The sequence below is a fragment of the Sapajus apella genome, unplaced genomic scaffold, assembly GCF_009761245.1.
Source record: "Sapajus apella isolate SASKATOON/1434 unplaced genomic scaffold, GSC_monkey_1.0 scaffold62, whole genome shotgun sequence".
NCBI classification, from domain to species: domain Eukaryota; kingdom Metazoa; phylum Chordata; class Mammalia; order Primates; family Cebidae; genus Sapajus; species Sapajus apella.
In genome coordinates, this window is record NW_022437002.1 from 15,399,243 (window position 1) to 15,411,056 (window position 11,814).

General features: G+C 54.0%; 2 protein-coding genes across 8 annotated transcripts; one reads left to right on the forward strand and one right to left on the reverse strand.

Annotated features, from left to right (window-relative positions):
* The first annotated feature begins 2,163 nt into the window (after positions 1–2,163).
* On the forward strand, positions 2,164–6,711 carry CDC20 (cell division cycle 20). Of its 2 annotated transcripts, none has more exons than XM_032247225.1 (11): positions 2,164–2,464; positions 2,624–2,853; positions 2,948–3,096; positions 3,183–3,279; positions 3,427–3,555; positions 3,650–3,846; positions 3,955–4,049; positions 4,193–4,421; positions 4,580–4,705; positions 5,998–6,115; positions 6,462–6,711. In XM_032247225.1, the coding sequence occupies exons 2-11, from the start codon at positions 2,673–2,675 to the stop codon at positions 6,638–6,640; spliced, it is 1,500 nt and encodes a 499-aa protein (XP_032103116.1). In that variant the 5' UTR covers positions 2,164–2,464; positions 2,624–2,672; the 3' UTR covers positions 6,641–6,711. The 2 variants fall into 2 exon arrangements, with proteins under 2 accessions (XP_032103116.1, XP_032103115.1); XM_032247224.1 differs by having other exon boundaries at positions 2,329–2,490.
* A 191-nt stretch (positions 6,712–6,902) lies between these two features.
* Positions 6,903–11,726, reverse strand: ELOVL1 (ELOVL fatty acid elongase 1). 6 transcript variants are annotated; one of them, XM_032247235.1, is made up of 8 exons: positions 11,423–11,591; positions 9,055–9,114; positions 8,679–8,869; positions 8,421–8,501; positions 8,231–8,287; positions 8,036–8,141; positions 7,817–7,953; positions 6,903–7,634 (listed from the first exon to the last, which is right to left on the reverse strand). In XM_032247235.1, the coding sequence occupies exons 2-8, from the start codon at positions 9,098–9,100 to the stop codon at positions 7,413–7,415; spliced, it is 840 nt and encodes a 279-aa protein (XP_032103126.1). In that variant the 5' UTR covers positions 9,101–9,114; positions 11,423–11,591; the 3' UTR covers positions 6,903–7,412. The 6 variants fall into 6 exon arrangements, with proteins under 6 accessions (XP_032103126.1, XP_032103128.1, XP_032103130.1 ...); XM_032247237.1 differs by lacking the exon at positions 11,423–11,591 and adding an exon at positions 10,993–11,301 and having other exon boundaries at positions 6,911–7,634; XM_032247238.1 differs by lacking the exon at positions 11,423–11,591 and adding an exon at positions 11,703–11,726 and having other exon boundaries at positions 7,046–7,634.
* Between the last annotated feature and the right edge of the window lie 88 nt (positions 11,727–11,814).

The following is an 11,814-nucleotide window of genomic DNA, read 5'->3' on the forward strand; positions in this document are numbered from 1 at the left end:
GAGAGGCATGGAAAAGATTCTCCCTCACAGCCCTCAGATGACAGACACCTTGATCTGGAACTTCCAACCTCCAGAATTGTGAGACAACCAATTTCTGTCATTTAAGCCTTCCAGTTTGTGGTACTTTGTTACAGCAATTTTAGTAAACCAATACAGAGGCTATCAGGGGATAGGCAACACAAGCCACTTATGCTTGCTGGCTTCCCGTTCTCCCTGTTTCATTCTTTCTGCAGTTCCTCCCAAATGGATCTCAAGTACCCACTTTCCTGATCCTGCTCTCTCCAAAGTCATCGATGATTTGATATTTAATGGCCAAATGTGACCTTTTTTGTAATCATTCCACTTGACTATATATATCGGAGTACCTCCCACTTCAAGATCCATGTCTGTATTATTTCCATTGTCTTCCTTCATTCCTTTATTTTAGTAGTATTATTTTGAGACAAAGTCTCCCTCTGTCACCCAGGCTAGAGTACCGTGACATGATTTCACTTACTGCAAACTCTACCTCCCAGGTTCAAGAGATTCCCCTGCCTCAGCCTCCAAAGTGGCTGGGATTACAGGCATGCCCCATCACACCTGGCTAATTTTGTATTTTTAGTAGAGACAGGTTTTTGCCATGTTGGGCAGGCTGGTCTTGAACTCCTGACCTCAGCCTCCCCAAGTGCTGGGATTACAGACGTGAGCCACGACACCAGCCCAAATCCTTTATTTTTCTTTTCCTGTCTTTTTCTTGGACTATTATGCCCACAAATCCTTTATTTTTAAATGTACAAATTCCTTTATCCTTCTCTACAGCTACCATTAGTCCAGAGGTTGCAAATTACTGGCCATATTCACCCCTCAGATATGTTTTGTTTGGTTCTTCCCTACACAGAAACCCCACAGGTTCCACAATGCCTAGCAGATAAAGTACAAAGTCCTCACCTTAACATTTAAGACCCTGACTAGCTTGACACTAGACAACCCTTTCTATGGTTTCTGGGAACTCCCTACCTCTAATCTAAGCATATTCAATTCCTTATTTTCCAAGGTAATTGGAAATAGAAAACACGAAGGTTTCACGTCAAAAATAATAATATTAAGTTTGGCAGAGCCCCAGATTTTTCTCTATCAACATCGGAGTGGACTTTAGGCTAACAATCGAAACCTGATTTTTTCAGCCTCTTTCTGAGACAGTATAGCATATTGTTATGATTGCAGGGATTAGTCAGATAGTTTGAATCCTGGGTTCCCCTACTTATTATTGGCCGCATGCCTTTGGGCAAGTTTCTAATCTCTCTGGCCCAGTTTCTTTTTTATGTAAAAGGAAGATAGGGTATCTATCTGCCTTATGGGATTAAGGATTGAACTCGATAATATATGTAAACTGTTTTAACACGGTAGTTAGATGGTCCATAAATGGTACCATTATTATTTTTATGAATGCTGCTCCACCTCTGAGCACATTAAAACAATTTACTCACATCATCATTAGAGCACTGGATTGAGTGGGAGTCACACCTGGATTCCCACAAACTTCTTTGTATGACCTCGGGCACATCCTTTATCTGGGCCCCGGTTTCTCCATCTGTAGAATATGGATTTGTCGGAGTGGGGAGGGTGCACCACGCACGGGTTGGAATAATGGATCTCTAAGCCTCACACCTTTAAAGCCCCATGGGGTAAGCCACAGTGCCTCCTGTAGGGAAGTCTAACCTTATCTTCCAGATAGGCAGGTTAGAATACCGATGCTTTTTCTTGACCTTAAGGAATTCATTCCCCATTTTCAACCTCGTTTTCTCTGTTTGTAAAACAACAGCAAACAAGACAAACACACGTTACTTCCTTTCCAGCAGGGTTCCTACCCGGCGCCAAGCAAAAGTGGAATGTACCCTAAGTAGCTCCGGCCTTTTTCCTGCTCCCAAGCTTCTCAACTCGTTCCCACGCTTCTCAACTCCCATCCCCTGCCCCGCTGCCGCCCGCGGCTCTCCTTGCACTCCTAGAAACAGCTCAAGTGCCTTGGGCACTCCACCAGGTTCTGCACCAAGTTCTGCATCATACATACGACCCTAGTGCAGGATTTAAGTGTGAACTTCCGCAGGCATTCGGACCCTGAAGGACCCAGGGCCAGATATTATGAGCTTGCGGCGGGAAAAGGAACGCAGAGGAGCCTGCAGAGGTGACTCGAGGACGCGGAGGCAGCGCATGCCCCGCCCCGCCTGCCTTCCAGCACCGGTCCTCTGGCGCCGACTCCCAGTCCCTCTCGCAGCCTTCAAATCGCGCTCCGCATCTGGACTCTCGTGAGAGCTGAGACTTGCCCCGGAAGACCCGCCCCCTGAGCTGGAGAGGCCAATGGGCGAGGGCAACGGTTGCGACGGTTGCGTTTTGAAGGAGCCAATGGGTGCTCGGAGCGGAGAGTTTAAGAGGCTTAAGCCAGGCGTGTTGAAGCCGGTCCGAACTGCAACCTGGTAGGGAGCGCACGGTGAGAGGTAGCGGGGCTGAGCCGAGGTGGGGCCGTGGTCAGGGGAATGGGGTGCTAGGCTGGAAGGGGCTGCAGCCGAGGGTGGCCCTGATTGTGTGGCCGGCCAGGAGCGAAGGGGTCCCTCGCTGTCCCCTGAGCACCGTCGCCTCCTTTCTCCAGGGCTCCGCAGGCACCAACTGCAAGGACCCCTCCCACTGCGGGCGCTCCCATGGCGCAGTTCGCGTTCGAGAGTGACCTGCACTCCCTGCTTCAGCTGGATACACCCATCCCCAATGCACCCCCCGCGCGCTGGCAGCGCAAAGCCAAGGAAGCCGCAGGCCCGGCCCCCTCACCCATGCGGGCCGCCAACCGATCCCACAGCGCCAGCAGGACTCCGGGCCGAACTCCTGGTCAGTGGGGTGCCAGAGGGACTGGCTGAAAGTAGCCTTCATGCTTCCTCCCCTAGGGAGCCCAGTCCGACTGTCTTCTCTTTCTCCGCCCCAGGCAAATGCAGTTCCAAGGTTCAGACCACTCCTAGCAAACCTGGCGGTGACCGCTATATCCCCCAACGCAGTGCTGCCCAGATGGAGGTGGCCAGCTTCCTCCTGAGCAAGGAGAACCAGCCTGAAAACAGCCAGACGCCCACCAAGAAGGTACGTTTCCCAGAGGGGCTTCAGGCACAGGACCTGACTGTTCTTTGGATAATACCATCTTGCTTCTCCACCACCCTTTATGCCAGGAACATCAGAAAGCCTGGGCTTTGAATCTGAACGGTTTTGATGTAGAGGAAGCCAAGATCCTTCGGCTCAGTGGAAAACCACAAAATGCCCCAGAGGGTAAGACCTGAAGTTCCTGGTTCCTCGATGGAAGTGTCGGTTTATCCCCAGGGTTGAGCGCAGATATCTGTCTGCTCTTCCCATCTAAGACTGAGGGCAAGAGAGGTGTTGATTTTCCCAGCATCTAGACCCACTCCGTTGCCACAGGTTACCAGAACAGACTGAAAGTACTCTACAGTCAAAAGGCCACGCCTGGCTCCAGCCGGAAGACCTGCCGTTACATTCCTTCCCTGCCAGACCGTATCCTGGATGCCCCAGAAATCCGAAATGACTACTGTAAGTGCATCCTTGTCCTAGCTTCAGAGATGGAGAAGGAGGGCCTGGGACCAGCAAACAAGGAAGCTCATGCTCTTCTCTCCACCTCTGACAGACCTGAACCTTGTGGATTGGAGCTCTGGGAATGTCCTGGCTGTGGCACTGGACAACAGTGTGTACCTGTGGAGTGCAAGCTCTGGTGACATCCTGCAGCTTTTGCAAATGGAGCAGCCTGGGGAATATGTATCCTCTGTGGCCTGGATCAAAGAGGGCAACTACTTGGCTGTGGGCACCAGCAGTGCTGAGGTGCAGGTGAGATGTGTCCCTGCCCTGCAGTTCTCACCAGTCCCAGTGGGCTTGCACAGCTGGAGGATATTTATGTCAAGTCCCAATCTCATCCCGGTGGGCTTCTCTCTCTAGCTATGGGATGTGCAGCAGCAGAAACGGCTTCGAAATATGACCAGTCACTCTGCCCGAGTGGGCTCCCTAAGTTGGAACAGCTATATCCTGTCCAGGTCAGTGGTTTTTGTTAATCTATGATAGTCAGTCTGATTTTTGCCCACCCTGCCCTTGAGTGTACACCCCTGAACTGAAGCAGCTCTGGCTTGCTTCCATTTGGTGCTGCCACAGAACCTGATTCCCTTCTTCCCTCCTTCAGTGGATCACGTTCTGGCCATATCCACCACCATGATGTTCGGGTAGCAGAACACCATGTGGCCACACTGAGTGGCCACAGCCAGGAAGTATGTGGGCTGCGCTGGGCCCCAGATGGACGACATTTGGCCAGTGGTGGCAATGATAACTTGGTCAATGTGTGGCCCAGTGCTCCTGGAGAGAGTGGCTGGGTTCCTCTGCAAACATTCACCCAGCATCAAGGGGCTGTCAAGGTGAGTGGGGTTGGGCTGAAGCCTCTGCAGACCTTCACGTATAACCCAGGGACTGTTAAGGGCAGAAGAGATGGTAGGATTGGACTGGGTTAATCTGTGACCGCTGCAGCTCCTTGTCTAGCTCTAGTATCTGCTAACCTCACCTTTATCCCATGTAGGCTGTAGCATGGTGTCCCTGGCAGTCCAATGTCCTGGCAACAGGAGGAGGCACCAGTGATCGACACATTCGCATCTGGAATGTATGCTCTGGGGCCTGTCTGAGTGCTGTGGATGCCCATTCCCAGGTAATCTTTTGGCTGTTCCCACCTGTCCCATATGCATTTTTTTTTTTTTTTTTTTTTTTGAGACGGAGTCTTGCTCTGTCACCCAGGCTGGAGTGCAGTGGTATGAACTCAGCCCATTGCAACCTCTGCCTCCTGGGTTCAAGTAATTCTCCTGTCTCAGCCTCCTGAGTAGCTGTGGTTACAGGTGCCCGCCACTGCACCCAGCTAATTTTTGTATTTTTAATAGAGACAGGGTTTCAGCATCTTGGCCAGGCTGGTCTCGAACTCCTGACCTCATGATCCACCCGCCTTGGCCTCCTAAAGTACTGGGATTACAGGCGTGACCACCGCACCTGGCCCCACATGCATGCTTACTGGGCAACTACATCCACTCCAATGGCTTCACCAACTCTATGCCCTGGTGATTCCCAAACTTCTAACTCTGCTTTCACTCATGAGCTTCATTTCCAACAGTCTGTGCCTGTCTGCAATCCTGTGTCCTATAGGCACCACCACCTCTCGATCTGTCCCATATTAACCTTGTCACTTCCCCTTGACTCCCTGAAATGTGGGAGTGAAATGTCACCTCCCCTTACCTCCCTGAAATCCTTCCTCTCCCACATTGCTTTAGAATGGCAGAACCTGCTCAGAAATCTGAAAAGCCTACTAGAATCTTTCATCCTCCTCACCAGGATCTATCAGTTTTACCTCAGAATATCACTGACACCTGTCCCCTCCTCATCCTTCCCAGTGGAGGCCCACTACAATGGCGTCCTCACTGGTCTCAAGCATTCTCTTTTATCTCTGCAATGCATCCTCCATGCTGTGGTCTGAATGGTCTGTTATACTGTCCTTAAACCTGTGATGGCTTCTTATCACCTATGGCATATAATCCAAATCCATTAGAAAGATATTTGAGGCTCTCTCCTTCCATTCCCCCGACATTCAACCTTCACTGTAGATATGGACTCTAGAGCCAGATGGCCCAAGTTCAAATTCTGGCTCTTGTCACCTACTGAACTTGAATGTGAACTTCAGCAACCTAATGAACTTCCTTCTGATTGATTCCTTATCTATACAACGGATAATACAGATGCTCCCCAATTTAAGTCCCAGTAAACCCATTATAAAGTCAAAAAATGGTTAAGTCAAGAAGCGTCTATAATTTGCCTCTCAAGGGACTTTTCTATGGACTGTGATCATTCAAGTCTGAGTCTGGAGCATGTGGCAGGGTGCCTGTCACTGGAATGGACTCAGTTCTGATTTAAGTAGCCTTGGCTATATGTCATGCACACACCAGCTCCTCTCCACAGGTATGCTCCATCCTCTGGTCTCCCCACTACAAGGAGCTCATCTCAGGCCACGGCTTTTCACAGAACCAGCTGGTTATTTGGAAGTACCCAACCATGGCCAAGGTGGCTGAACTGAAAGGTAGGTGGCTTGGTGAAAAGCTGGACATAAAAGGCCACATACTGTTTGACTGAAATGTCCACAATAGGCAAATCCAGAGACAAAACACATTAATGGTTGCCAGGGGCTGAGGAGAGAGGGTAATGAGAAGTGCTGAAAATGTCTTAGAATTAGTTTCAGCACTTGTACAATTTTGTGAATATACTAAAAACCACTAAACTGCACACTTTAAAAGGATGAATTTTATGGTACGTGAATTATATCTCAATAATGTTACAAAAAAAGGGAGGCGTGTGACCCAGTGCCTCCTTTATGGGCGGGCTATGGCTGCATCAGCATTCATATGTACTGCTCTCATTTGCTCCAGGTCACACATCCCGGGTCCTGAGTCTGACCATGAGCCCAGATGGGGCCACAGTGGCATCCGCAGCAGCAGATGAGACCCTGAGGCTATGGCGCTGTTTTGAGTTGGACCCTGCACGGCGGCGGGAGCGGGAGAAGGCCAATGCAGCCAAAAGCAGCCTCATCCACCAAGGCATCCGCTGAAGACCAAGCCATCACCTCAGTTATTTTTTATTTTTCTAATAAAGTCATGTTTCCCTTCATGTTTATCTGTTTCAGCTAATCCCTTTATTCTTTCATGACTTATGTCCTAGCAGCCTTCCTAGGGGCTCTACTCTACTGGGATCAGAGAGCTAGAAATGTCCGCTGGGAGACTTGACCATCTATCCCTCCTGTTTATGAACAGGGCCAAGGCTGTTGTGTTTTCCCACCTCCTCCATTCACATATGTATACACACAGCCTCTGTGGTTTCCTCTGTCACTTTTAATTAAGACAAGTGAGTAAGCAGCCTCTACAGGCTGTATTCCCAGGCCCCCGCCCACCCTGACCTTTGGCCCAGAAGCTACTGCTTCAGTGTGTGGGGTGGAGGAAGGAGACTGGGTCCACAGTGACAGGTTATTGCTGACCTCTTCAGTTTGAGGAAAAAGGCCATGAGACCCTCGTGGGGCCAGCCCTGAGTGCTCCTCTCCCAAGTTTAAGGCAGGGAGGGGGAAGTAACTGTCCAGCCCTTTTAGCCCCCAGCTCTGGAGTGGCAGACAGCAATGAGGCCACATCCCTGGAGCTGGCCGGGGGAAGTAGGTGAGGAACGGAAGCGTGGTCCCTGTAGACCAGCTGTGGGGAGGGGAGGGCCAGTCCCCTGCTCAGTCCTGACCACATAAGCCTTGGTCACAGGTGTAGGTGGAGAGGGCACTGATGGACACTGCCCAAGATGCAGTCCTGAGGCACTTAGGTGTGTGCCTATCTAGGCCATGCTTCTCAGTTGGCCTTGACCTTGGCAATATCTGGAGCTCCATTTTGCTGAAGTGCACGGGGCAGCCGCTTGCCCTTGGTGTAAGAGTGATACCAGAAGTTGGAGAACAGCACGAAGAAGATGGTGCCATACATCCAGATAAGGTGAATTATGACTGGGTACTGGTAGTTACAGCTGGACATAAAGTAGTACTGGGAGATGTGCAGTGAGACCAGGACAAACTGGATCTAGGACAGAGAAAGGCCAGGGTCAGAGGGAACAGTGAGGACTAGAGGGGAAGAGGGGGTAGAGAAAGAGATAAACGTTGAGTAGGGAGAGATGGGGTTGAAGGTGAGAGACTGGGTAAAGGCAGGATCCAGGCTAGGAATGTGGGGGGATGCTTATAGGTAGGTCAGGCCAAGCCCCTCACCAGCTGAATGGCTGTCATATGCTTTTTCCACCAAAGGTAGGGTTGAGCCACAGGGCCAAGGGCAGACAATCCGTAATACAGGTACATTATGACATGCACAGAAGAGTTTATCATGGCATGGAAAGAGCCCATTCCTCCTGTGAGTGTACAATAAGACAGCGTCAGCAGAGCCCAGCCCCTGGTGCCCACCCTCTTCCCATAGTGGCCTTCTCCACTCACCCGGGGCAATCTTTATCCCCCACCACCAGCTCCAGGGAAGCACAGAGTGATGGAAGACATGTAGGAAGGTCACCTGCCCGTCTTTCTTTCGGAGAATAAAGATCACCTAAGAGAAGAGTGAGGGAAGGGGTTTCAGAACCTGGCCTCTCCACCTCATTCTCCCCACAAGTTCTCACATCTCATATAACTACTCACTGTGTCCATCAGCTCAATGAACTTGGAGAAGAGGAAGAGCCAGGCCACCCGAACCATCTGCAAGAAGTTAGGACAGCCTTAGGACCTCATACACTCTTCTAAGAGCCTGCCTAAACTGGGCCTTGAGCACAGGTCCCAAACTGGTCCTATCCACCAGGTTGCTTATGACCTAGCCCCAGTCCCTACTTACCCTAAGTGCCTCAGGGCTGTTGGAATAGTCCACAGGGTCACAGCGCCAGGTATAGGTGCTCAGCCAGCCCGACATCAGGAACTAGGAAGGGGTGTGGATTAGACCACCAGAGTTCCCCCTTCCCAGCCATCCCTCCCCTTCACTAGCTGAGGACATGGATCTGAACCTCTCTGGAAAGGAGAAATGCCATGCTCTGGCTGTATGGCCTGCTCCTTATCCTGCTGACAGAAATTAAAGCCCAGCATCCCAGGGGCCCACCTCATAGACAATGTAGAGGGAGAGTGCCACCAGTGAGAAATTGTAGACAATCATGAAACCACGGAGCTGGAAGGGCTTCCGATTAGCCATGATGCGAGGCCCAAGTGAGAGAACGAAGTACACGTAGGTCAGGAGGATGGAGGTCATTAGCAGCGGGGACCCCATCAGAGGGTAGCCCTGGATCCGGGGATCTACGAATAAGGGTCCAAGGAGTTAGAAAGGGTCACAGGGTTCAAAGGGTCTTCATTATGTCTACAGACATGAGGTCAGGTCACAAAGGGTCAAAGGGTCCACAGGAACTCTTCATTGGAAGACATCCCTAGATTCAGGGGTCCCGAGAAAGAAAGGAGGAAAGGGCTGGTAGACAGTGTCTTACCTGCATGCTTTATCATCTCCTGGTACAAGTTCACGACAGCCTCCATCCTGACTAAGGACTCTGGGGAGGTACAGAGGGTAGACGTCAAACAGAGTCCACTGCACACCCCCATCCCACAGAGATGACACAGAACCAGACAACTCCCAGTGCCTCATTGCAGAAAGGACAGAATAGTGAAAGGAAGGAATTACTGGGGACTAGGGGGAGGAGGCAGTTTGGTGGAGGCATCTGCTCCCCACACATCCTGCCTGCCTGGGAAGGGCTGTTCCACCCTTCCTCTCCACACCTTACTCTGCTCTCCTCTCCACAATTTTACTTCCTGGCCTCTTTTTCCCTCTTCCTCGGTAAGAGAACTCTCAATTCCAGGTCTCTTACTGGAGAGTCTTACCTCCTCACCAACAGGGAGCTCATCTTCAGAATGAACTCCGTCTCCCCTCCTCACCCAAGTTCCTTACCTCTCCAGCTCTGGGTCTTTCTTCTCTCCAGGGATTTCTCCCCTTCAATCTCTCCTCTCCTGCTCTCTCCTCTTCCCGTCCCTATGGACCTTTCCTGGGACTCTCTTCTTCTTCCCAGGATCCCTCCTGTCCCTGCCAGGAATCTCACCTCCCTGGGCCTTTGTGTCCCTTCCAGAACCTTATCCTGGGATTCCTTCTTGCCCCTGCTGGGACACTCATCTCCCTACGTTTCTCCTCTGCCTTCCCGGGGCTCTCACCTCCAGCCTCTCCTCTCCGGCGCTCTCCTCTCTCCTCTGGCAGAGCCCTTCCTCTCCTGGAGTCTGGCTCTTTGAGACTCCTGCCCCGGCGGCTCCACCTGTCTGACTAGATCTGGCAGCAGCCCCGCCCTCCGCCCGCCCCCGCTGTACTGCGCATGGGGTGGAGGGTGGGTCCAGGCCACAGGTCAGTGCTTGGGGGAGCAGTACCCACCAGGATTGGGAAAGCCAAGTAAAGCCCCAGACTCACCACCCACCCACCCGGGACCAGCCCGATGAGCTAAGGTCCTAGGTTCCGAGCCAGAAACCTCCTCCGACCCCAGCCCCAGCCCCAGCCCTGGCCCAAAGCACTGCGGAAAATCCACACCCAGCATCCTCTCCTAAGCCGGCCATAACTTCTCAGTTTGTCCTATTTCAGAATGGGTACAAGCACTCTTTCCTTCCTGGGAGGGGCAGGGAAGCCAGTGGCATGTGAGGGGGTGGAGGAGTGGGGGAGGTCACAGGAATCTTCCCCTCCCTCAGGGAGGTGTCCTGATAAGCTAGGCCCCCTCCCCCTCAGGGCCTGAAGGAATGTCGGGGGAAGGCTCCCAGGGACACAAACACCTCTGGCCAGACCCAGGAGAGCCTGGTACTGACACAGTCCCTCAGGGACAAGGCATTCTTGGAACAGAGCAGGGCCCAGGGCAGCAGGTGCCCCAGGCTCCCTGCTTCCAGAGAAGCACCTGTGCAGGTGCTGAAGCGGCACACCTCTGACATCTCCCGCCACGCACACCCCTCACAGCCACTCTCCCACACCTCCAGGAGGCCCACCTTCTTTAGGCCCACCATGGTCAGGCCCCAAGCCTGCGGTCCACACTGCCCCTTACCCACCTCTCCACCCCCAATGGCCAAGGCGCCACGCCGAGGGCTGGCACACACGTCACCTGCCTGACACACCACCCAGCACCTCCGTGGGCTGACACGCGTGGCTCCTGGCCCTCATGTAGCTCCGCCGCCGCCCAGGCACACGCACGGGCTCACCCGCGGGGCCACTCACACACATGTGCGCGCTGCCTGGTCACGTTCGGATCCCCTCCTCACTTGCTCCCCCACCCTCCGGCTTGCTGGCCGCCCATCCCCAGCAGGGCCCAGGCGGAGGCGAGGCCGCCAACACAGGTTCCTCCCTGACACAAGGGAGCCGGCCAGCCTGTTATCTCTCAACCACCAGCCCCCAAGATCAACCCACACACCCGGCAGGCCAGGAGGGACCCAAGGCTCCTGGGACGACCTCTCCCCAAGTTGCAGGAAAATCTGGGTGTGTCCCTCGTGGGAGAACTCAGCCCGTCCCTTCCTTCCTTTAAGATGGATGGAAGGGAAAAGGAGCCAGGCAAAGTTAGGGGAGCGGGGGGAGGGAGGGGAGAGGAGGAAGGAGAGGGGCAAAAGCAGGAGTGGTGGAGGAAGGCCTGGGTGTAAGCAAATGGGGGCCAGGGACACGGGTGTGGGGGAGGGAGGGTGCTGGCGAGGCCCGGCCCCAGGGAGCTGGGACCTCCCACCCACCGGCCGCGGGAATAGCCTCGCCCACAGCCTGGGCAGGGCAGGGCAGGGCTGAGCCGGGCTGGGCCGGGCTGGCCAGGCAGGGGGCGCCGGCACGTGGAGAGCCGGTGGAAGGTCCAGACTCACCCGTAGGGGCCAGGCGGGCAACGGCGGAGGGCTCGGAGGGAACAGGGCCAGAGAGAAGTCCCCGGGGCCAGCCTGCCTGCCTGCCACTTCCTCATCTGCTGGGCCGACTTTCTGTCACCAGAGGGGGAGGGGCGGGGGCGCCCGCTGATTGGGCGGCCGGCGGGGCCGGAGGCCGGCAGCGCAGGCTCGGCCGGGGCGGGGGCAGGGGCGGGCCGCCGGGTCCCGGCAGGAAGCGCTGCGGCCCGGGCTCCCAACCCTTTCCCTCGCCGCCCGGGCCCGCCCAGGTCGGTGGCTGCGGCCTGGCCGCCTCCGGAGCACGCCTCTTCTTCCCGACGTGCACCCCAGAGCCCGGGCTTGTCCCGGGGTCACTGCTCCCCAGCAGGACCGCACGT